This window comes from Pempheris klunzingeri, chromosome 22 (assembly GCF_042242105.1).
Source record: "Pempheris klunzingeri isolate RE-2024b chromosome 22, fPemKlu1.hap1, whole genome shotgun sequence".
In the NCBI taxonomy this organism is placed as follows: Eukaryota; Metazoa; Chordata; class Actinopteri; order Acropomatiformes; family Pempheridae; genus Pempheris; species Pempheris klunzingeri.
The window spans coordinates 17923106-17949196 of record NC_092033.1 but is presented as its reverse complement, the minus strand read 5'-3'; the positions used below and the strand labels follow the sequence as shown (position 1 = coordinate 17949196).

The following is a 26091-nucleotide window of genomic DNA, read 5'->3' as shown; positions in this document are numbered from 1 at the left end:
CTGTCACTAAAAAGCCACGGGATCCCTAAAAATGTCAAAGTGGGAGCTGAGAAGGTAGAACTGGGTGCTAAACTTTCATGTGACCATAACCAATCACAGAATGAAACCACAGAGAACCCCGAGAGGAAAGGTACAAAATGTTGGTACACACAAAGTTCTCTGATTTTAATTTTTCTTTCTTTCTCTGGTATAGATCTTCTGTGGCCACCTCACTCGACACCTCTGCTGCTGCAGCACTGTCCTCTTTATATTCCTCACATCACCCTTGTGCCCACAGTCACTTAACACATTCAAGCCCCTTTTGGATTTTACATTTGGATATACGATATTTAACTTGAAGTTGTCCCTGGTGTTACCACTCTTGACTGATCGCCAAGAGTTACTGTGCTGTGTCATTATTATTATTATTATTATTATTATTATTATTATTATTATTATACATCATTTTTTATACATACATATTTATATTTTTACTTTTACTTTTGAAGTTTATTCTTATTCTTTTGGAGCTGTGTGTAACAAAGAGCAATTTCTGTAATTCTGATTCTGATTCTGATTCTGATTCTGATTCTGATTCTGACCCCTGAGACTATTTTGCAGGATGAATAGTTGAGGCAGGATCACAGAAGTCCGATTAACGTTATACTTTCCCTAAACTGAGGAAATTAATTAACATTTCTTAATTTCATTACTTTCCAATAATTCTATGGACCATTGGCAATCTTAGAAGTGTGTGTGTGTGTGTGTGTGTGTGTGTGTGTGTGATTTTCCTCACATCGCCACAGTTTCATCTACCTTTAATGAAGTTTAATGTTCTTGACAGTTCCTGGCTCGTCTGCCAGGAGACTCCTGAGGCAGCGAGGAGAAATACTGAAGGAAGAAAAGAGAGACAGCACGAACACAAAAGGACTAAAGGACTAAATCAAAAAGTAAAGAAATACTCTCAAACAGCAACAAACAAAAGGACAAAGTGTGAAACAGACTGTGGAAGAGGGAATTATCTCTGCGTGCTTTTTACCTTTTCTTGGTTTGTGTGGATAGTGATGCTGTCAGGCGTCAGATGGTGAAACCCAGCAGGGGTCTGAGAGGATGGCAGAAAGCTGAGGCCTTTGAGGTCCTGCTGCACTCCAGAGAAAAGATCCCGGGCAGGGAGGAGACTCACCGGGGAGGAGAAGGAGTCAGGATGAGATGGCATCACAGCGAAGTCTAAAACAGCAAGAGGTGAGAGCTGAATCAGATGCTGAACCTCAGATCTTCACTGAGGCAACCGAGACGCCACATATAGACTGACTTGTGAGACGAGGCGCATATCACGAAGGAAGCCGCGTTTTTTTTTTCTTCACATTCTGAGATGTTGTGCCGGGGAAATATTTAGAACGTTGTTTAAACATAACTTTTAAAGAGAAGTCAGATACTATGAGTCTGCATGTGTGAGTGGGGTGTTACTCTTGTGTGAGGAAGGCCTCAAAATGGATTTGTCCCTTCCAAGCCGCCTCAATAGGAAGCAGCAGTGGAAATAACATCACCAAGATACTTTCGAGAAATTTGATTCTGTTAAAGTGAAGTAGGTCTGATAGTAAAAATCCAGGAAATGTGAAAAAAACTGTTGTTGTTTTAGGATAAATTGAGATTGTTGGCAGATTGTTGAAGAGATTCCATACAAAGTCACGAGCTGTGGATGGGCAACAGAGGGAGATCTCTCCAGGGCGGCGCACTCTGAAACAAAGAAATGTCTGAGCTCAGATGTTCGAGGTTACTACATGAGCAAATGTTCAGGGATAAGAGGAGAAAAAAGAGAGAGAGAGATCCTGATCAGTTCTGAGATCAGTCGAAGCAGAGCTGTCACACACAGACGCACAGGTGGTGTCGACTCACAGCTACAGTCGGTTTAGGGGGGCTAAGGAGACACACATGTGGCCCAGCAGTCAGACTCCAGGTGAAACCCGGAAACCACACGGCTCCAGACTGATGTCGCGGGAATAAACCAAGACTTTCATCAAGGAAACCACTGCTTGTGTCTTGTGTGAAACCTTAAAGTCAAGGTTGGCCTGTACAACTTAGGTCCCAGATGTTATGTAACTTAATCCAGGTAACTACCATCCTTATTCTAACCCAAACCATGATCTGTTCCTAAACCACATTGCAACAGAGAACCACGTGTTTGTTACTGTTGCCATGGAGCTGGTACTGGTACTGGTAAATGCATGCAGCACATAATTCTAACACATAACACGGCACCACGAGGTAACGTGGCGTTAAGAGGTCATGTCAGAAGTTTCTGTGAGATTAGCCCGAGCGGTTCCGATGAACAGTTAATGGTAGTTAGTGATACATCAAATGGAATCCACTTAATGAAGAGTGCATCCTCTCTGCCGACTGTCCGGTGACTTTTGGAAACACTGCTCGAGACAAATCTGATGAGTTGCTTCAGCGCTTGAGAAGACCTCATGCGTACTTTGACGTTCCTTTCGGCATGAATGATGCAACATCACAGACAGAATGAGAGCTTAGTAACTTTCAGACGGACTGACACGAAATACGTTAAAACTAGTTATTAAACACACTCTGGGGGGGGGGGGGGGGTGCGTTTGCTCCCCGCACGCTAGATTATTCTCTTTGAAGCTGATACCAAAATTCATCTCATTAGTTATTCATTGGAAGCTGCATGCTGAATGCACCATCTACACTAAATACAGTCTGGGGAATTGCATTGTGTGCCGTTGTATGTCAGTGAATACGAGAACGCAAGAGAGGCATGGAAAGCAATTAGAAGAGATGTGTGCGGGAAGTTAGCTATGCATGAATGACTAAAGCACAGTGATTATGGATATTTATGGAAATAAGATCATGGTTGGATAAATGGAATGAAAGCAGATGAGCTCACGTGTGTGTGTTTGCAGCTGACAGTAAGCATCATGGGAGACTGAGGACGACGAGAGGAGTTGGTGTTTAAGTAGAATCACTTTCCAAACATATAGAGCAGAGAGCTAGCCCCCACCCCCCAACACCACACCAGACTGTGTAGATCCAGGTAGAGAGAGAGGGGGGCAATGGAGACGATTCCTTTACTGAACCATTTTCAGAAAACAGCACTGATTGAGGCCAAGACAAAAAGCGTAACATCCTAAAATCCAACACACCCCATCAACCCATCAGAGAGACATAGTCCTCCCCTTAGAGATTTAAAATCTTCCCGTTCATCACATTTGGTGTGGCCAGTGTTTCCAAGGTTGCCTCACTGGCTCTAATCAGGTTATTAAAAAAAACTCAAACAACCACATTTCATCTGCATCAGGCTCAAACTTGGAAATCTGCAGCCCAGAGCTTGTAACAAGGTGCGAGTCCTGACGGTCCACATCCTCAACGCTGTGGGAGGAACAGCTGTTTATCACCTCTCCTCAGCAGCACACGAGCTGTGTCCAACCAGCTCGGGCCGCGATTGTACAAGAGTCTTTGTGCAGGCTGGAGTCAGAATGAGGCAATTTTTGGACTGGATGCTGATGAGTCCCTGCACCCTCCAGCCACAGACATGTAGGGGGCTGCTGCCCAGACCGGAAAAAGCCCAGGATGGCTCACTGAACATCCTCCATCTGGCCTCTTGGTGGAGTCAGAGCGATGAGTCTGTGCCAAAGAGTGCAAATGACCAAGTTACTGGCAACCAGAACTTTTCCCCCCCGTGTGACAGCTGGGGGAGCAGCCATTTCCATTTAGACAATCGAGCATACCGTTTTTTTTGGAAGCCCCCAGTGTCCAAAAACACTCTCAGCCCCTCTTTCCCCCACTCAAGTCCTCCAGGCAGGCTGGGCACTGCCTCATCCCTCTATTGTCCCACCACCAAAGCCCCACGCTTTGCCCAGCCCATCCATGTAGATGAGGCCATTTCATAGAGGGGCAGGATGCCCTGCAATTATTCAACACCCCCCTGACTGGAGACAACACTGGCCAACTCAGCCTTACCCCATCTTTACCAGACAGTGAGCAGCACGATACAATAAATCAACCCACAGCAGAAAATCATCACAAATACCAAAAGTGATGAAAACAAAAGTTTTCAAGAGACATGAGGAGATCCTGTTTTAAACACTCCCATAAAACCTCATGGAAATCTGGTCCAAGGGTAGGAGAGGAGAGGAGAGGGGGAGAGGAAAGAAAAGAGGATAAGGGAGAGAAAGATATGAGAGGAGCAGAGAGAAGAGGAGAAGGGAACAAGGGAGAGGGGAGATGAGGTCATCATGAGAGGCATGTGGTTTGGACTGCTTTCTTTGAATGTCTTCAGTCATTTGTTTGTATAGGATTTGAAAATAACTGCGTTTGGAAGCCAGAAAACACCACGGCCTGAACTTTAGGCTGGACACCATGCGTCTGGAGGAGAGGGCTGGAAGGCTGCAGCTACGCAGCTCCAACAGGAGATGGCGCTGCAGACTAACTGCAGCACACACAAACAGACAGCTCACTGTTTCAGCTCGGTTTCGCTTCATTAGCCTTTATGGGATAGTATTCCACACTTTCCTAATTGTATTGTAAACAAATCCACGTGAATACTGAAACCATCAGTGACCATCGACAAGTCAAGTAGCGTGTGAAAAGCCTCTAAAAACAGGATTCAGAATCATTAACAGAGTTGGTGACAGCATTTCTGGCTCCAGAAGCCAGGGATGGTGAGTAATACTCTTCGATTTAAAAGATAAAGATATACACTACTCACAGAAAGTTAGGGATATTTGACTTTCAGGTGAAATATATGGAAAATGTAAAAAGTGAATGCTACAGTGATATTATATGATGAAAGTAGGGCCTTTAAGTAGAAGCATGCACTGGTAGTTTTATTCATCTTAAACAGTTTATTGAAAGAAAATCTACCAACAGTGGTAGGTATACCACAACAAAACATTTTCAGTGTCTCAATAAATTGGGATGTGGCCAAAGGACGTCCACTCCTCTCCTTTCTGTGACTCTTCCAGTCTCTGTATCACTGTTCCAACCTCCTGATGACACTCTGTGACCCTCTAAGCTCAGTGAACACCTCCGTCTGAGGACTTCCTGTTTGAAGCCTCCAGTGTTGAGGTGCTGCTGATCAACTGTTAGGTGTCGTCTTGGTCTCATGATGTCAGAATGTGAACAGCAGGATGAGGAGGACTGTTTAAATACCAATTCTAACTGAAGCAGGAAATGTATTGGTGGATTCATGGATCAAACCTGTTGTGAATGTTGCTGTTAAGCTTCTTGTTAGAGAACAGCAGCTGGTGCAGAAAGTACTGAGACACTGAACAGTTGGACATGTGCATTCAAAGGTTTAGAGAAGGTCACATTAAGTTCACCTGGAAAGGTTAGAATGCATTTTAGGTTCATCCTGAGATTTCACCTGAAAGCTGGATATCCCTAACTTTTAGTGAGTAGTGTATATAATAGGAGAAATATAATCATCTTTTATACAGTCTGAGGTTGTACACCAGGCAGCGAGTGTTGAAAGATTCAGTGAGCACATTTTTTCCATTAACTAATTGTAGTGCTTCTGGGACACGAACAGGAACAAACTAGAAAAGCCAGAGAGGACATAAACCTAAGAAATGTTTAGTGTCTACAAAGACTTTCACTGCTATGATTAAAACATACATACAGTAAAATGTAGACAATAATGCTATTCAAAATTCTTTAGTCTCTTCATTAGGCTTCACTTTATTTTGTGATTATAAATCATACATACAGAGAACACTTCTGGTCTGTTATGTGGATGTTGATGCTCTCAGTCTGAAGTTTTCTTTTTTTTTTTTTTTTTCCATCATGTGGTCCCCTTTGGATCATTTATCCATGAAACGAGTGTGATGCTTGTTAATATTGATAATTGTGGTTGTTACGTATAGAACAAAAAAGCAGTCAGTTACAGAGACAAACAATACATTGTGACAAAAAGATCTTTAAGCTTTTTAAGTTATTGCCAATAGAAAAGCAGTCAGGGAATTTAGTTTTTCTACCAGCTGAATCAATCAAGGAATCTATAACCGATCAATACTTACACAGACACCCCATCAAAAAGGTCGGACGAATGGAATCTTACTACTTTATTACTTAACGAGCAACTGAAATCAATATTCATCCCTTTTTGTGTCACAAAATAATGTCAAAGTGATTCTTAAATGTATTGTTTGTTAGAAAACACTCTAAATGGGGGTGGGCCACATGTTTGATTGACAGTTGATTATTCTCGCAGCATATGTTTCGGTTTGTAGAAAAACACAACAATCGGGTAATATGTTGTTTTCTGTCCAGCCTCTCGGTGTCTCAGGTCAGATGTGTGGGTGAGAGGGACCGCCAGGCACTAGCACCTGGTCCTACCACCTGGTAATCCCACCAGGCACTAGCACCAGGTCCTACCACCTGGTAATCCCACCAGGCACTAGCACCAGGTCCTACCACCTGGTAATCCCACCAGGCACTACCACCTGGTCCTACCACCTGGTAATCCCACCAGGCACTACCACCTGGTGGCTCCACAATCTGACCCTTTATTTGGCTTCTTTAAATGTGACAGCAGATGAAACGTTTGTGAATATAGTGAAACTGTTATAGTGTACTATGTACATTAAATCAATGGCAAGTGAATCAACGTCAAACTGTGACGTCACCGATGAACCAGCGTCCTCCTGCCGCTGACTCGCGTCCACAGGCTGCGGGCCGTCTGGGCGATGGTGACCCTGCGGGGCAGACGGAGGCTCTTCAGAGGCTCCCTGATACAAGCCAGCATTCCTGGCTCCACAGGCTGCCCCAGGTATTCATGGGAGATGTAGTTTATTCTCCTGAGCTGTTTAGAGTAGTAGTTCCTCAGGTTACAGAGCTCCTCGGCTGCACTTTCGGAGATGATGGAGGCCTGGGATGGAGAGCTGGGCACCGTGTTAGTGGCTTTGTCGCCACCTGGGGAGGAAGAGGGAACATCTGCTGCTGCTGCTATGTTGCTGCCGCAGGGTTTCCTCCTCACTCCGTGAGGGGTGGTGGATTTGCGTTTGGAACCAGGTTCAGCGGGATTGGACGATTTCTGACAATCACCGTTATCTACAATGTTAATTTCAACATCAACCTCAACTACATGTTGAGGCATGACGGATCTCTTCGTTTCCTCCTCTTCCTCTCCATGTCTGCCCCACAGCGGTTTCTTTGCTCTCTCTGTCCGTTTGTCGGTCAGGCTGACCGGCTTCAGGTCTCGTTTCCTGGACAGGTTCCTCTGTTCTTTAAATAGTTTCCGCTTCGGTTGTGGGGTACAACTGTTGTCCAGGACAGCGTGGTCAAAGGTCACATCAGTGTCCTCCTCGTTAGCTTTAACAGATGTGTCCTGTAACCATGAAAACTAATGTCAGTGAACAACAGTAGCTCATCGTCCTGGTATTACCCAGAGGATGTGCATATAACTAGAACTAGAATATTGATTACTTATTGTGAGTGATATACAACAAACATACACAGAGTAACAGATCAGGCTATTTCTGAATAGTCAGTGAGAATAACTCAACCACCTCAGCAGAGCCAGTGTGATGAGATGTTAGTGACTGTTAGTAGCAACATGCTCCTGACTGGAAATGGACATTGGCACCAGAGAACATGAGTTAAGGCTTGGGCGATGGTTTCACTGTGTCAGTGTTGTTTATGCCAGCGAAGGGACAAAATGCCTAGTCTGTCAACTATCAACTGTTAACGTGTCATTAGTGAGGTGCAGAGGCAAGTGAACGCACCAACTTCAGTTCTACGGTGGAGTTTAGGATTGGGCCACGTGGGTTTTTTTGAAAAAGTGACAGCCTTGTTTGTTGTGGTTTACATTCTATTTATTGGAATGTCCAACTGCTCTTCGCACCTCGAAAAATAAGTTTGTGATGATCTGTTAGAATTTAAAATTCAGTGCATAACCCAATCAAATGAACTCACATACAGCAATAAGAGGCTGTGCTGTCATTAGAGTCCTTTTATCGCCCAAGCCTGCTGGTTAGGAACGACAAGATGATATCATGCTAATTATTCTACAGCTTAGAAAAGTATTTGAAATTGAATAAAAAACAGATTCATAATTCGTTAATCCTCCAGCACTCAGACAGTCGGATCCAAATGTGAAACATGAGGTAAAAGCCTGGACGGTGCCATGCCAACAAAAGCAGTAGTAAACAGAGTAAAGAATGATGGACTGTACTTTGTCAGCTTGTCTTCTGGACAGGGTGGGGGGGTTAGGGGAGGTCTGCCTTGACTTTCTTGGACACAGGGGCGTCTCCACCACTTTGAACTGATCTCTTTCCCCCTTTGGCTTTGCCCTGGCCACTCACACCTTTTACCTGCAGGTCATTAACAACAGTCTTTACCTGAGAGGCTTCAAAGACCAACATGGAGTGGACGAGGGAGGACCAGAGGGAGGACATGGGACATGGACATCAACAACAGAATCCTTCATTCAAAGTCCTGCATTCTGAGTATGGTGGCATACAGTGGTCATTTCTGGTTAAACAGAAAGGATCATACAGGTCTATCTCTGTGGGGATCTTTTCCATAATGTTGCCAGATGTGTAAAAAACAACAACCTGAGCCTGTCTATGGCAAAAAAACAAAAAGCACTTTTAGTGGATGTAGTTTGATTGGGAGCAGTTGCCCCAAAGGATTATGTTGTAGCCACCCCAGCCCATTTTGCAGCTCCCAGTTGGACCTTTTGCAAAACTTTTTGTATCAATTCATCATTTCGACACCAAAATATGTGCAAGTCCCTCTGTCAGTATTATTTCAGCGAATTCAATGATGATCTATTCCATAAAAGTTCAAAAGTGCTTAACTGGTCTGACAACAGCCTAAACACACCAAATCCTTCTATTTACAAAGATATCAAAAGCAGCTGATCGTCCTTTATGACCTGCTGGAACCAGTTAATATCTAATATTTTAACCTGAGAAAAGACTATGGTTCAAAGATTTGCTTCAAACATTTTCAACTTGGGGCCCTGTTATTAGTATTTTCCATGTCCAAAGCTTTCAGTCACATCTCATGGTCTTCGTCATCATTCCCTACTTTGATCATGTGATGACAACTGAGCCAACTTCAATTTGCTGATGAAGACCATGAGAGGAAGTCCGGAAACAGAAAAAGGTAGTGAGTGGACATTGAGTTAGTTTGATTGTTTTGAGTGAATTTTCATTCATTTAAAAATGTACTGTCCAAAATTGAGCATTTTGAATACGATTCCTAAATAGCCAATTTAACAGACTGAGCATTTCAGTAGTAATTTATGCATCTCTGTTTGTACATGATGATACAACTACGGGTTCCCAAAAGAGCTCCTGTCACACTGTTTTCTTCATATTTGTGAGGCGTTCTGTGCCAGTGATGGCTGCTGACCCTTTAACCAGCAGTGCTAATCACAGTGACAACTAAGCAGAAAAGCTGAAAACACTAGAAACTAAAATTAGAGCAGCAGGGGAATGAACATCAACTACAACTATCTAATCTATGATTTATAATGTTAGGGTACTAGTGATCATTATCATTTGCTGAGTGGTAGTGGTGTGAAGATTATTTGTCGTTTAAGAGATTGTAAAATCTTGAATATATAAAGACCATCCTGTCATCACATTATCATAGGACATTCAGCTTCACTTCAGTTAGGACTTACCTCCATGAACTTTTACAAACAGTTAGACAATGTGTGAGAACATCTTAAAATGAGACGACGACAGACACATCAGCAACACAGTGGAAGAAGAAGACACTGGTTAGAGAGACTTCACAGAGAGAGAACAGAGACAACTGGAAGAAAAATCATCAACACAGGAGAGACAGAAAACAATGTTTAGAGGAGCACTAAGGAGCCCAACATCTACTGGAGTGACTTTATTTTTGCCCATTCTTTGTCACAGGCATAATGCTTTTACAGTATATGGCAACCAGTATGCCTAGCTGAACTGTTGTTGGTGTCAGCTGGCCTTCAGTTAACAGAGTCACACTGCATACTACTAGGAAAAGCAGTATGCTGTATGAGTTTGTCGCAGGGATGAACTAGGCCTTTATGAATACACCCATAGTGTTTGCTTTACAACTCCAGTATCAGTTGGACTCTATTTAAGTCACAAAGCTTTGCTAAAGAACTAACACTGAGAAAATTCAAATGTTGCTTATTAAAGAATAGCTTGCAGGCTATTAGCCCCCAGGGTACAAGCGGTCGAGTTACAGTCAGTTGGTGTTTTTTCAGTAGGTTTTAATTACATTTTACTGTATGTCATCGTTTTGTGCAGGTGAAGAGAGTTAGAGTTCATCAGTTACGAATAATGCGGCCGTTCGTGGCGCTGATTTTAGAACGGAGGATTATCTTTATCTTAATATGATGGAGTTCCATTCTCGCGGTGCACACAGCAGCTTCTGGTTCTGCCGCCGCACCAGGAGGTGACCACGGAACCGTCAGAGACTCAGTTCAGCACAATGATTCAGTAATGAGAAGCAACATGTGACACGTAGGAACTGTGGTCAGGCAGCGATCTCTCCCTTCTCTCCCTTCTCTCCCTTCTCTCCCTCCCCTCTGGAGTTATAGCACGCATAGACACGATACAAGCTGATACTCGTGCTTTATTTCCTGTTACGTTATGTAGGTATGAACACTCCTGGCAGCTTTTAGACAACCGATGCTAACTCTGTTCTAGCATGACAGAAGATAGCAAACTTTACATACAGACATATCCAGGCTGCGTTATTGATCTATAATCTAATTCTGATCATCATCCAGACGCCTGTCCAGTCCCCCACTGGATCTCCTCATACCACAACTCAGTGTCTCCTCTCTGAGCGTCATTCCTTCTAACCCTCATCTCATGGACGCTCCACAGGCTCAGAATTATACAGCTCACTGTAGTGAATATACGAGTATATTTTAATGAATTTTGGGGTCTTTAACCTGCAAGTTGCTCTTTAAAACTTTAACAGATGCTTTAACAGATACTACAGAAAAACATATTGCTACTTTGAAGGCAGTTTTTGTGATGCATCGCTGTGAGCAGCATTTACTCACTGAAGCAGATCCTGTCCCCATCGTCCTCATCTTCATGCTGAGCGTGTGAGTCTGGTTCTTCAGCAGAGGAGCTTTGCGGCCAGGCTTCATATAGTAGTAGGTGGTGTACGGAGTGAAGCTGAAATCCTCTCTGAAGTCGACAGACATTGAGGAATTACATATCTGTGTCAGACAGTTCGGTCCCAGAGCTCGGTTCTAAGGTCATCTGTGTGACCACCAACAAAAAAACCAATAAAGAGGAGAACATTTAAACGTGCCTCCTTGTTTCTTGTTTCAGACACAGGGTTTTAATCCTGAGCAGCCATGTCAACATCTTCCTGTTTAGTTAGATGCTGCCTTTCAACGCAAATGGCTGGAATGCCGAGGCTCAGGAACTATATCTTATGAAACGTAGCTGAAGAGCAAGATCAAACTGAGATGCATTTGTAAATGAACTAATGTTAGCTAATTTGAATAAAAAAATGTTCACACATGGCACATTGTAAGTGGCCGTGGTTAAAGTAGTATATCAAAGCTGAACCTTAGGCCCTCTCCCCCAAGCGTCCCCCATTACAACTATGAAAAACAAAACAAAGTATTATACCCCCGTGACGGCTGCATAGTGTATGATAATGATGACAAATTGTTGATTTTGGCCAAGCGTGTTATATTTATGTTGTGTTATGACAGAATAAAACGGAACATAATATTTAATATCTGACTGACAATCCCTAATGATTCTGTTGACAGCTCTGCACTGTAATGGTACTAATGGTAGCTTCGCAGACAGACACAACAGACTGCTGTGCAGCTCTGCAAAAGCTTTTAAGGTGAAAAGCTTAAAAACAGTGATCTGTATTTCAAGGTTTAACTGCAGAATTCCACCAACCTGCAAGCTGTCCAGCTAACTGTCTGTAACTGACATGAGGCATATCTTTATCTAGAGCAAAACCAACCACTCTTGGTGTTTTTGAAAAGCAACCGATAACTGTGGTTCTCTGGCTTCATGAATCACTGCTGCAGCTTGTCGGCCACTCGTCATGTTTTTCAATAATATCATACTGCTAATCTTTTAGTCACACTCCAATTGTTAGTGCTATAGTCACTGCTAGTACGCTGGTTGCTGTTTGTGTTGTCTCTCTCTCTGTCTCTCTCTCTCTCTCTGTCCAACCTCCACCCAACACAGACCCCTACAGAAGCCGCCCACATTGAGCCTGGGTCTGTTCCAGGTTTCTTCCCGTTAAAGGGGAGTTCTTCCTCCACTGTTTCCTAATATAATATCTGATGCTGCTCATGTGGGGATTCTTGAATCCTTAATGTTGAATTCCTGAATCGTTGGGTCTCTCTCTAATTAAAGAGTTTGGTCTAGACCTGCTCTTTATGGAAAGAGTCTGGAGATAACGCTGTTGTGAAAATAAATAAAGATTGTTTGAACGTAAAGATCCTAACAAAATGAATACAAACAACTGAACATGTTGAGTCACCTGATGTATCCCTGCAGCAGCAGTCTCACAACCACAGCTTCAGCCTGCAGCCGAGGCAGCGTGGTGGTCTCGATCATCTTCCTGCGCTTAGCTGGGCCTTTCCCCATCCACGCCTCCACCACCTTCAGGGGAGTAAGCTTCTCATCCAAGGACGCTGCCAACTCCAGGATCTGCAACACCTGCCTGGCATGCTGGGTAATGTCCACGGTGGTGAAGTCTGGAGAGGTACAGGTCAGATGATTGCCAACTCAAATTCAGAAAAGATGGCTCATCACATCCCTAAAGAATATTAGTTACACATTCAACCATGAATTTTATTAAAACATATCAAACACACACCTTTTGCATTGCGGCAAGTATCGCACATCTGGTTGCATCCTTCATCGTCCCACACCTCATCAAAATGAACAGCCATGAGAGAGCGCCGACACCTTCACACAGCAAACATAAGACTCAGCAGAGACTCAAGTCACAGTATGGAAATCATTATAGGCCACGGTCTCTGTGTGTGTGTGTGTGTGTGTGTGTGTGTGTGTGTGTGTGTGTGTGTGTGTGTGTGTGTGTGTGTGTGTGTGTGTGCGCACAACCTGTCAACATTCTGGCAGTAGTCGACCATCTGCTGCAGCTTCTGTTGACCAACATTCTCCATCACCACCATGGTGCTGATCCGGAAGATGTCGGAGAAGCCAAAGTAGACAATGCAGTCGGCTGGACGGTCGTCTCGACCTGGAGACGCAGACATTTTAACGACGTATCCGTATTATATCTGCATAAATACTAGAGCAGTACAAGCTGGTTTTGTGTCCTAATAGAGAAGAGACAGTGTGTACCTGCGCGGCCACTCTCTTGGTAGTAGTTCTCGATGGACTTGCTCATGGTGCGATGGATGACAAACCTGACGTCAGGCTTGTCAATGCCCATGCCAAACGCCACTGTGGCTACCACCACCTGGAGGGCGAAGCAATCGTGTACTGTAACGTGTTCAAATATGACACCAGAATGTGTGTTGTTGGTTTTTTTTCAGGTTGTTTCTTAAATACGATGCAGACACACATGTAGCCCTCATCATCCTTCTGGTTTTAGCTCCACTTTGTAGTTACTGCATGCCAGTCATACAGAAATCACACATTTCTGTGTCCAACTGAAATAGGTTTATTCATCTAATTACTAAATCATGAGAAAATTAATCAGTTCATTCATTAAGTAAAGCATAAATGCCAAACATTTGCCTGTTGCTTGTTCTGCTATTCATCATTGTGAACTGAATTTCTTTGGGTTTTGGACTGTTGCCCCCCCCCCCTGCAAATAAAAGAAAATACCAGCATGTGTGTCACACCTAAATACCTGGATTTTGTTGGAGGTCCATTTGCGGTGAACGCGCGACTTATCGTCAGGGTCCATGTTAGCGTGGTAGGGATAGGCCAGGATGTCACACTTCTGGAGCTCAGATGACACCGACTCTGCGTCCTTCTGAGAGAACACATACACGATCCCTGTGGCACATAAATCAGTACATATGGAATGTAACCGAGTACAGTTCAGATCATCTTCGGTTACATCTACAACTCACTTCTGAGCATGTTAGCCTTAATGTGATGCATTATGTTTCGTTTGTTTGTGTTGTACCTGACTGGTCCTTGTATCTGCTCTTGATCAGAGAGACGATATCACTTACTGATGCATCGTCAGAGTGTTTAATACGAACCTGAGAAACAAGCAGACCGTTAGTGTCACTGTAACATTTTCTGCTGAGGTGTATCGAGGTATTTACAGATTACAGCATTATTTATTCATAGTTTAAACATGTAGTATTTCATGTTTAGCAAACAGGTGTAAAGCAGTGCAGAAAGGTCAGACAGGTGTGTGAGCAGGAGTGTGGGAGCACGTGCTTTACAGAGAGACAATGTGTGTGTGTGTGTGTTTGTGTACATAGCAGGTGGCTGAAAGGTGTATGTATGTGAGAGAGAGTGCAGTCGCCATGGTTACCACCTCGTAATAGAGATTGGTTCTGTTGAAGGACGAGGTGAGTGTGACTGGCTGTGGCACACACAGAATCTTCTCGCAGTCCTTTAGGACGCTGCTGGTTGCTGTGGCGGTCAGCCCAAGCAGTGGGACTTTGGGGAACTGCCTCTTCAGGATTCCCAGCAGTTTATAATCTGCACAGGAATGGACGGACAGACACACAGACAGACAGACAGACAGACACACACACCTTTAGCAATTTTGAAGGCAAACCTAGAATTTGATCTGAACGGGTTAGTTCCACTATGTTGAACTACACTTCCGCCCCTCCATCCAAGCGAAGAGGAGCTCTCACCTGGTCTGAAGTCATGTCCCCACTGGCTGCAGCAGTGAACCTCATCCACAGCGATAAGACTCAGCAAGTTTGCGTTGTGGGCTTTCTCCAGACGAGACATGAGCAGCTTGCTCTTGGCAATCTTCTCTGGAGTCACATACACCAGCTTGAAAGGAGCCTTAGGATCCGTCATTCCAGCCATGACTGTCTTGGCATGCCCCTGAAAACCATTACACACCACAACGTGATTATAATGCACACAGATGTTTGATGGAAATATGTTTTAAAAAGCTGATGTTTGACATTTATTTTATTTTTTTAAATCAGCAGGAAAACGCTCAGTTCTGTTTCCCTTTATTTGCACCTGTTTCTCTCTAGTCGATACAACACAGATTTGTCAAATGACTCCGCTGTGATGGATTTAAGTAATCACGAACCCATCTGCTACATGTTTTTTTTTTTTTTTTGGGGGGGGGGGGGGGGGGGGGGGGGGGCATACTAGAGACAACCACTCACATTTCAATCTGTAAATAAGACAAAGCACATACAGTAGTCAAAAGCTTGGACACACCTTCTAATTCAACAGTTTTATTTTTGTTATTTTCTAGATTCTCTCAATCGGCTTCATGGGGTCGGCACCTGGAATGTAATTTTCACTTAACACACGTGTCTTGTTAAGAGTCAATTAGTGGGATTTCTTGCCTTCTTAATGTGTAATCTGCTGGTGACACTGTTGATGATTTATTCAAAACTCAAGGCAAACTTAACCAGCATGGCTACCGCAGTGTTCTGCAGCGGCATGCCATCCCACCTGGTCTGAGCTCAATGGGGACATCATTTGTTCTTCAACAGAACAATGAGCCCAAACACTCCTCCAGGCCGTGTGAGGACTATATCACCTATATCATCTGACCTAAACCCAATTAAGATGGTTGGGGATCAGTTGGACCGCAGAGTGAAGGAAAAGCAGTCAACAAGTGCTCAGCACCTCAGGGAACTCCTTCAAAAACCATCCAGGTGACCTCATGAAGCTGACTGAGAGAACACCAGAGTGTGAAATATTAGTCTAAAATGTAGGGAACAATAAAAATAAAGAAAAACCACTTAATGAGAAGGTGTGTCCAAACTTTGACTGGTACTGTACATGTGTGCAGGAAGCACAGACATAAACACACATGCAGAAACAGACAATAGACGCGCATTAACAAGCACAGTGGCCTGTTATATAAATGTAGTAATGCCTTATAATTACAGGCTTAGACTCACCTAGCAATCAACATTGAACAGGGAGCATTTCCTTAATGTATATATAAATGTAGGAAAATGTGTTTTAAATCCCTTCATGTTTTACACACACTATGCATCATTGTTTCCAACTGACAGTCAAGTGCAAAGACAAATCAGCATCATTCAGCTATCAAGATTTTGACAGGAACCCTGCACACCAGCAGCGAGACATCTCACCTATTCCTGCAGGTCTCATGGTGAGCACTTAGGGCACTCTTTGCGCAGCATACTATAGTTAGCAGCTTTGTCACTGAGGAATATGGCTGCTAGTTGTTACCTTGCTGCTGGATGCGTTCAGCATGGCTGCTGACACATCAATGGACGTCAGGTACATGATCTGGTCCTCCATCAGGGACACCAGGGGAGTGACCACCAATGTAAAACCTGATACACACACACACGTACATTGATGTGATTACAGTAGGACAGCTGAGTCAATACACATGCATGTACACACACAGAACTAACAGACTTAAATAACAAAGTGGACAGAGCTTTAGATGCAGCACTACCTTTGGAGCACACTGCAGGCAGCTGGTAGCAGAGGCTTTTTCCTCTTCCTGTAGGCATTACCAGGAACAGATCTTTGCCCGACATGGTCAGGTTGATGGCCCTCAGCTGCAGCGGTCTAAACTTGGAGAGATGGAACGAGTTCTTCAGGTGCTGCTCCACTTCTTTGGACCATGGAAAATCTATCAAACACCAAGAGATCGACACAGGTCAATACACAAACCTACCGACTCTAACCGTAGACCTGTGTTGTGTGTGTGTGTGCAGTACCTGTGCCGTCATAGTGCTGCATCTCCTGCTTGCTCATTACTGGATCAGGTCTAGATGACTTTGACAAAGACAAGGATGAGGAAGATGATGGCCGTGCAGCGTCGCAGGCCTCCTCCAGCTGCTGCAACAGAGCATTCTTGCGGGTAGTCAGCTCGGCTTGCTTCTGCAGGAGCTCTGTGATCTGCAGCTCCACCAGCTCCAGCTCTGCCTCCACCGAATCCAGCTCTGCCTGCACATCTGAACAAGGACACACCAGGAATTAAATTTAGCCATTTTTTTCAAGGGAAGTTGAGATCTAGAATTTGGGGAATTTGTTAACTGTGCATAATTCAATATAACTGTCATACCTTTTAATAGTGAACTTATAGGGGGGGGGGGTGCACATAAAAAAACTAGAGTGAAGATGAAGTATCAGATTCTGACACTGAGGAAGTCCATGGAGAAGATATGGATGCCTGAGCGGAAAGCTATGTTTGGCAGAATGAATATTCAATAAAATATTCATGTCAACTTATTTAATTAAGTTCAACTGAACTAAAGTGTTGATTTCTATTAGAAGGGTTTACAATTATGTCTGCAAATAATATGATAAAGGTTTTGTTTCCATCTGCATATGACATGGGAAATAAATACAGCCTGAGAAAACCCCAATATTTCTATTTTATCCCTGTTATTTCTTGTGAATTCCCAGAAGTTCCTATAAATTCCAGTGGAAAAATGTCCACAAGCCCTGCTTAAGACAGCATTAAACACTGTTACGTTTAGTCATGTACTTATAGTTTAAAAGTATCATTTAGTGTTAATTAAACTCAGGTATCTTACTGCTATTGACATTTTTAATACACTCAGCCCTTGCATGAAGTGTAAAATTAGGACGCAGGAACGGACAAGATGTGGTGTATATAGTGCAACATGTGCAGCAGACTGTCCACAGGGAGAAGGCTGGCAGGTCTCACACCTGAACAGGTGCTAATCCTCACACCTGCTCAGCTAATGATCTCACTCCTCCTCTTCGAACCTCCCAAATGTCCCTTTAGAGTGGCGTTACCCGCCATCGGTCCCTGTGAGACCAACCTCCTCTCATACAAAAACAACTGCAGGGTTACTACAGGGAGCCTAGTGACTGTTAATATCTCTGCTAGAAGGCCTTTAATAAGACCGGGTCTCATTTTTCATCTCATTTGCACTTTATTATCATTTCTCAACTCATTGACATCTGTGCAATAACCCATAACACACAATCCATAGTGTTTCCATCCCATTACTGTATTCTGTGTATATAAGGTTTCTTTTGTGTATATTGTGTTTATTTAATTTTCCATTTCCTTAACCGTGTGCTTTATGTCTGTCCTTTGACCTGCAGTAACAGTGAACCTTCCCCACTGAGGGATCAATAAAAAAAGTGTTATCTTATATCTTTATCTTTAATAAAACTGATGCAAAGTAAACGCCGCTTGCTTTTTGACCTGGAACAGGAAAGAACAGACCCACCACTAGTTCCATCACCACCATCCATATCTCTTTTGGTGAGAAAGGAACCTCAGGAGCCCTCAAAGCTGTGATTCCCTGTAAGACACAAAACACACTTAGTTTAGAAGCACTGTTGCCTTTTTATCCTTTAATTCACATTGAAGAAAGAACCCTGTAACCTGCTTCTGACTGGATCCCAGGGTGATAACAGATTAGAAGTTTTCTGAATGCACTTCTAATATTGGTGCTCATTCCGTGTACTTATTGCTTCTTTATGTGAGTAAGTTCTTGACTCGTGCATTGCTTTAAATTCGGCCATTTTATTTATTATAAATGAGTCTACAAAACTACTTGCCCAATATTAATTGCGGTTACAAACCCACCTCAAATGCCTCGTTTGTTCCATTAACACCAAGGCCACAGTGAACGCATCTTAAAGTAAGCTAACTTAGCTAAGTATGTATCATGGACCATGATGCACCAGCCGCCTCACACAGGGGCAGCGGGTGCACTTGTTAGCTTGCTAACGATTCCGAAAGTGATTTCTGGAGCATCTTGTTTTAAGTGGCATCCCACTCTCGTGTCAGTAACTTACCGTCTTCTGTACCGGAAACTTGTGAACTAACGTTGGAAAAGATTCTCTACGTGAAAAACGTCCCCTCTCTGCTGAGGGGCAAATAACCTGATACGTCTGGGACGAGAAAAAGCCTAAAATACGAATGTAACTCCGTCCAGGCGGCTTTCTCGTTCCTGAATCAACTTCACGGTTGCTATAGTAGACAGAGCGAAAAACAGTGTAGCGGGCGAGAGGTACTGATGCTACGTCCGCCCTGGGTACATCCTGTCAGGCTGCCTACTCACCCCGCCTCCTGCTGCGGAGTTGTGAAACCTCACCAACTATGGCTTTTTAATTAATTTCATGAATTAGACTTGTGTAGTTGATAAACCCCGGAAGCTTGGTTTAAAGCAAAAACGTGCTGTTGTCTCAGAACAACCTCAGCACTGCCTGGCAGAGAAAACCCCGGGCAAAATCAATTCCTCGACTACATGTGATGCATTCAAGACATATGTTCCACTAAACAGTAGGTGTGTGATACTATATATATATTATATATAAATATATTATATTACATTACATTACATTATATCATATCATATCATATTGCTGCCAGAAAAAGGCGAAATAGGTGTTCGCCCTTCGCAACTCTCAAGAACGATGCTGCCAAAGATGCTACGTTGAATGCCACACGGCGCTGTACCGGAACCTGACACGGCGAGAAGGTGTGTTTCCGGAAGACGTGGCTGTTGCTGTAGTGGCAGCTGTCATCTAAATTATTCTTAGAGGAGTATTTGACTAGCTACTGGGATATTTTCTCTATATTTCTTTTTTTTATCCTCGCCCTTTGTTTCGGCGACAAGATGATTTCGCTAACGGACTCCCAAAGTAAGGCCCCGTGTGTCTGTGACGTTTGGTCTCTCTGCCAAACCGGCTTCATCTGAGCTACAGCAGCTGGCTAACTAGCAGTTAGCATTCAGTGCTAGAAAAGTTAGCTTTATCCTTTCTCTCATGATGTGCCACAATCTGTGGCCCAAACAGCTAACAGCTAACCTTTACTGCTACTCGTGTGGCTCCTGGCAAGCCCTTGGCTTGAAAGTAACATGCATTCATGTTGTAATTCTGTTTCTGGGAAGCTTTTAATTGCTTCAAACAGAGTGAACGACGTGGGAACCACTACTTTCAGTTAAAGCTGACTTTTGTTTACTTCCTTCTTGCTTTATTCATTCATTGGATTAAAGACACTGTATGTACACCGCAGCCACTCAGTGGAGTTTGGATGTATTGAACGGTTGTGACTTGCTTCTGTCACCTGGATTTATCACACATTTGAAACATTTGGCCTTGAAACACCTGGTGAAACATCACATCACCACCTGTGTTCCTCTCTTTCACACAAAACCATGAAAATCTCACTAGATTGAAGTGATTTCAATGAGTTACACAGTCAGTAGCCAGTCAGTTAAAGGTACTGCTCCACTTTTGATCATAAGAGCCACGTGACAATCTCTCTCTCTCTCTCTCTCTCTCTCTCTCTCTCTCTCTCTCTCTCTCTCTCTGTGTGTGTGTGTGTGTGTGTGTCCTGCAGAGATTGGAATGGGATTGACAGGCTTTGGCGTGTTCTTCCTCTTCTTCGGGATGATCCTGTTCTTTGACAAAGCACTGTTGGCTATTGGAAACGTGAGTGTTTCTGCTACATTACACTGATGGTAGCTGTGATGCTGAGAACATACAGGCCAGAATGGCAAAAGTTTACAGGAGCAGTGTATGTGAAAATTTAATCTTTAGTCCTAATATTGTTGCCAGCGCCAACCATGTGATTGCACGCTGTAGCAGAAAAAGGGACTAAAACCAGTAGTTCAATCAAGAGAAAGGAAAAAGGTGTCTTTGGTCCTGCGGTTTCAAAGGACCAATCGTTACACAACGCTCTTGTTTCACCGTAGATCCTGTTTGTTGCCGGACTCGCCTTTGTAATCGGGTTGGAGAGGACCTTCCGCTTCTTCTTCCAGAAGCACAAGATAAAGGCGACCAGCTTCTTCCTGGGAGGTGTGTTTGTGGTGCTGATTGGCTGGCCCATCATCGGAGTTGTGCTGGAGATCTACGGCTTTTTCCTCTTGTTCAGGTAAAGTGAGCTGCAAAATGGACACGGCAGACAGAAGGCATTACGAAATGTTTAAGTCCATATGAAAAATGGGATGTTAGGGTGGGACAGTTTAACGGACCGTTTAAGGGCCTAAATCCTCAATGGATAACTCAGATATTTTTAAGCCAGGGCCTGATTTTTATATATTTGGGGTTGGATATGACTGATAGGTGCATTACGTTTTCGAATTAATCCAGTAGATCACCTCAGCTGGCAGCCACAAACAAGCTGCAATGGCTGCACACAGTCCATCATGGTACATTAATGAGAGCTTTTAAATGCTGATAACAATTTGTTTATGATTGTACGTGTTTAGATGTTATTATTTGACTAATTCCTCTCTCTCTCTTTGTCTCCTCCCCCCCCCCCAACGCCCTCTTCCACTCTCATCACATGCAGGGGTTTCTTCCCAGTTGTAGTAGGCTTTATCAGAAGAATACCTGTCCTCGGCTCCATCCTAAACCTGCCCTTCATCAGTGCAGTGAGTGTTACCCAAAGCTGCAGCAACCCTGCAGCTTTGCTTTGTTGACATGCAAGCATGGCTCTTTTTCTTGTTTACCAATCCCCCCCCCCCTCTTCAACCGTCACAACCACAGCAGAACCAAACTCCCCCCGATCGAGCGACAGCTCAGCTCCTGCACACTACAGATGCCTTAATATACGATGCTCTCAGTTTGCCTGGGTTAGACTCGGTGACTGCATGTAAAACTAGTCACAGATGATCAAAAGGTTCAAAATCTGAATGTAGACAGCAGGAATGTTGTGGAATTTCAACAACGAAAAAAAAAAAAAAGAGCTTCAGCAATACAATGATGCCACGGTCGTCCGGTCTTAAGACTTCTACGGAATGCCACTGTTAAATCCGGGAGTACAGGTCGGCAGATGCGCCGTTAGCTTTGTGGCTAATGTCTAATGCTCCTACCATGCTGTTGTGTGGGAAGCTTTGTTTTGAGGTGAATGTTTTCTCTGTCTGTTTTTTATTAAAGCCTTCGTAAGGCTCTGAGGACAATCAGCAGTCGTGGTCAGTCATTGACGATATTCCCTTGCATGCTAACATATTTAATATGCTTTACAATATCCAGATAACACATGTGTCATGATAGAAGGGAACGCATTTATTTCTGTTTAAGGAGCCGGTAGTCCCCTTTTTACAAATTTCTTTTTAACCTTCGATTATTTGACTTTAAAGGCACGCACTACAGGTAAATATGCTGATTTGTGAATTGGTCAATCTTGAGGCATTCTAATATTTTCATTCTATAACCTAACATAGAAAGTCAGAGTCAGTCCAAGTTATTCATTTAATAATACTTCCAACATCTTTGCATCCTTTAATGAGCTTTTGAGAATTTTCTGTATGGAAAGTTGTGCAGCAAAATGTATCTAAGCGTCCTCACACAACAGGGGGATGCTGGGAGGTCAGTGACATGGTGACCGCAAGCAGGAGTAGTTGGTGATTTTCTGTGGCTGGCAAAATAATTGGTAACGTGCTCGCTCGCTGGTGATAAGCTGTCACAATAGCTCACCAACAGTTTTAACAGGTAAACAGCGAATTCAGAGTCGAACTCTGCTCCTGTATATCCCCTCTGCCAGCAGATCCACTGATCACTGCTTTTCCATTCACACAAATTAGCTTCAGTCTGAAATTTCTATTGTTACTCTATTATTTACAGCGGCTGTTAATAGCCATTGACAAAGAGTGTAAACTAACCCTTTAAAACACAGATAAAACACACAATAAAGTAAAAAAAAACAACCTAAGTTATCCTTTTAAAGGCTTTGTTCGTTGTTTTATGTGATTTTTTTTTTTTTAAATTGAGACATCGCATGTTAAAATGGGACAATCTACTCTGCTCTGTGAGTCACGAACTCCACAATTAAAACTGATATCTGCACTCACTTTTATGTCATTAGAATTAGAGACAAACAGTCTTCGACTTGTGCACAACGTCGCAGTGGAAGACTGTCCAAATCATTTCCAAACGGTAACAGTAGTTCAACCAAAAGTAAGAAGCAATTGTGTTGGTCCTGTGGTGTGTTCCCTTAAGTCACGCATGCTCCCCATTCCAAACTGCTTCAGGATAGTGGGTAAACTTGTGCCGTTTGATCCACACTAACACTTTGCATCTCACTGGCAGCACACGGGTCTGCGTGCCGGATCGTGTTTTGCACACGAGAAGCTTAAAACCACCTGGATAACACTTAACACGGTTTCCTTCTTTCCTTTCAGTATGTGGATAAAGTGGGCGAGAGCAACACCATGGTATAACAGAGACTTTTTCTATCCAGAGAGGGCTGTTTGAGTACAGCAGGTTTTATAAAGCAACACGATGTCCCATCTGGCTGATTTAAGGCTGCTGAAGTTATATGTTGAACCCCCCCACCACCATCACCACCACCACCACCATCCAGCAGGCAAAGACTGCTTTCTGTCTGTCGGATCAACGCCACCAATCGAAGGCTCATCAGACCGTTGCACCACCAGTCTTTTTGTAAAGGGTGGAGTAACTAAGGTCACTACAATAAATATTTCAAATGCTATTGATCCCTTCGTCGCTGAGCGCATCTGGCATGAAAATGGAGGATGGAAGACTCCCTCGCAGCGCCGCCGACTCTGTCTACGTGGCTCTCTTACTCCATCGAACTGACAGACAGAACTGCCGACCCTCCACGCGGCTGAGAGGTGGACCGACAGCTTGCCATATTGTCACGTTTCTGTGCCTGTGCTTTAACTTTATTTGGACGAAAGCTTTTAAACGCGGCATTTTGTCTCTTTGCAGTTATTCTGTGACACTTCTTTTTGTCTTGCAGGTATTTGAAGACCAAGTGTTGCTGTTGTAATACTTTCCCTTTGTTATATGTCATTTCTGTTTACGGTTGGCTAATGAGTACTGCAGTATAAATTATTTTTAAAACGATCAGTGCTTCACTTCATGTATAATTAGGGGCTATGGGATTCTACTTGTTTTGTTACTATTATTTTTACTACTATTAAAACGCGGTCACTGCAGGAAGTGGCAGAATGGATGGTGACCAGCCCAGGTTGTGCTGAAAACTTGGTATTGACTTCTCACAAGTCTGGCTCCTCTGCTAACTAATTGGTACCAAGCTAGGTAACATGCACCATGTACCATCGCCCTCCCCGTCTCGTAGCTGTCTCCACACCATGTCTGGGTTGTAGAGCACGTTACCCTCCAGCACAACAGGCTGAGTATGAAAGTGGATGGTGCGATGTAGCTACGAGGCTATGATCGCTTCCCCTGGACTGTCCAGCTGTCCTTTTCCCCCAGAGGTCGGCACTGTCCGGACAGTGTGCTCCCGTGTTCAAGTTGACTAAATGTGCGAGGTTCACGCAGCTTTATTTTCACAGCAATTCAATCAAAATGATTTAATTTCTCTCGAACTTCAGCTGTATGGAATGCTGGTGTGACCAGGCCCACCGTGTTGTTTTCCAAAGCATATGATTTGTTTTTGGACTTCTATTTTCCAAGCTGCCACCGACCGGTCTTCACTTAATTTTAGTGGACAGCTAATTGGACTGATTAGCTGCTTGTAGCTCGTCTGTGACAGGAAACATTTAGGCATTCCTAGCTTATTTAATGGTCATTTTTTTTTGGTGAAAAAAAAGATGCATTTTAACATAATGAAACCATTTTCAAAACGTTCACTGTAACTGATGACTTTGTTCTCTGCAAGTTGATTTTCATAGTGTGCTGAAATGAACTGAAACCAGTGGCTGCCTGGAAGGCGGGAAGCTAATCTAAAAATGCATGGTATGATTTGGAAAATGGTTGGTGATATAAAGTGGACACAATTACTTTATAAATCATATTTCTGGTTTATTCAACTTGGGTCTTATTAAAGCCAAAACAATGAAAATTAGGCTCAAGTTGTTATAAAGGTATCCTATAATATACCAAAAGGTTAAAAAAAAAACTGGTGTAGTCCTTTTGAGAGCAGAAAAGTCTCACTTGAAGAACTCATAAGTTCTTTCAGTGGTTCAGAGCAGTCAGTTAAGTTAACAAAAAACTCAAGCTGACCTTTTCTATCTAATTGAGCTTGTGTTTTATCACAAGAGAATCCTTCTAGGGGCTAAAGTCCTCTCCTCATTCATTTGTTCATCCACCACAAGCCATCAAATCAATAAATGAATTCTTCAACTGGGGCTCTTTGTGTTCAGAGAATGCGCAAAACTGAAGTCAACCAATGAAATGACAATGTTTCCTTATGTGGCACTTTTGTAAATATACTATAGAAGTAGCTTTGTATCTGCCATCCATGCCCTGCTCATTTATTCCTGTCTTCTTATTGACTCTACCTGCACTGTAAATCAGAGTGGTCAACATCCGTACACCCAGTATATATTAATAATATTATTTTACAGCAACTGCAACTTAAACTGAAAAAGTAAAGAACAGATGTTAGCCTATGGATGACCGTGTTGATCATCCAAGACGGCCCATTCATCACTTTGGTGCAAGGCATCAATGGCCTGACAAAGAGAACCTCAATAAGAAAGTGTGAACGTATGCTGAATATAGCGTGCAAAGGGCTTCCTGAACGACACCATCATCAAAAGAGAGAATGATGGATAATGTTCAAACTATGTCGAGGCTTTCACATGTCACTCATCTGTTAGTTTAGCCCATTACCCTCCAGGTTACTGCTGTTTGGGAGAAAGTCAAGCACCATTACTTAAAAATATTTTTACTAGCGTGAAAGTATTGGTGTCAAAATGTACTTGGACAAAAGTAAAGAGAAAGTCAAGATCTACTCTGATTAAAAGTGACCACGTTTCATTTATAGATGGGGCGGGGGGTTTGATGATAAACTGATGATGCTACTGTTAAAAGAATACTTCTAGGCTACAAAATAAAGTGCATTTAACATCAACTCAACGACACACGTCGAGCAGTACGGAGCCCTCGTGTCCAAACAACAACAAATGATTTTTCTATAGGCAGCCTGTGTGTACCACTGATTATCAGTTGAAAACACACAGCCACCTTTCCCACAGCTGCTTTACTAGAACTGATCAGAAAAGAGATGACGCTCAAATAAACAAAAATGACCAACAAT

General features: G+C 43.2%; 3 protein-coding genes across 3 annotated transcripts; 1 reads left to right on the top strand and 2 right to left on the bottom strand.

Annotated features, from left to right (window-relative positions):
- Positions 1–5675: 5675 nt before the first annotated feature.
- Positions 5676–7396, bottom strand: LOC139222269 (uncharacterized). Its single transcript, XM_070854240.1, has 2 exons — positions 7382–7396; positions 5676–7324 (listed from the first exon to the last, which is right to left on the bottom strand). Exons 1-2 carry the CDS (start codon positions 7394–7396, stop codon positions 6620–6622), a joined length of 720 nt encoding a protein of 239 aa, XP_070710341.1. The 3' UTR covers positions 5676–6619.
- recql (RecQ helicase-like) lies at positions 7222–18404 on the bottom strand. Its single transcript, XM_070853762.1, has 15 exons — positions 18335–18404; positions 16844–17080; positions 16576–16755; positions 16341–16447; positions 14798–14996; positions 14470–14636; positions 14107–14185; positions 13825–13973; positions 13311–13428; positions 13068–13206; positions 12820–12911; positions 12481–12697; positions 11018–11147; positions 8171–8309; positions 7222–7324 (listed from the first exon to the last, which is right to left on the bottom strand). Exons 1-14 carry the CDS (start codon positions 18357–18359, stop codon positions 8205–8207), a joined length of 1944 nt encoding a protein of 647 aa, XP_070709863.1. The 5' UTR covers positions 18360–18404; the 3' UTR covers positions 7222–7324; positions 8171–8204.
- Positions 18405–19600: 1196 nt separating this feature from the next.
- golt1ba (golgi transport 1Ba) lies at positions 19601–24039 on the top strand. Its single transcript, XM_070853821.1, has 5 exons — positions 19601–19757; positions 20458–20549; positions 20813–20991; positions 21412–21493; positions 23243–24039. The coding sequence occupies exons 1-5, from the start codon at positions 19733–19735 to the stop codon at positions 23279–23281; spliced, it is 417 nt and encodes a 138-aa protein (XP_070709922.1). The 5' UTR covers positions 19601–19732; the 3' UTR covers positions 23282–24039.
- The last annotated feature ends 2052 nt before the right edge of the window (positions 24040–26091 follow it).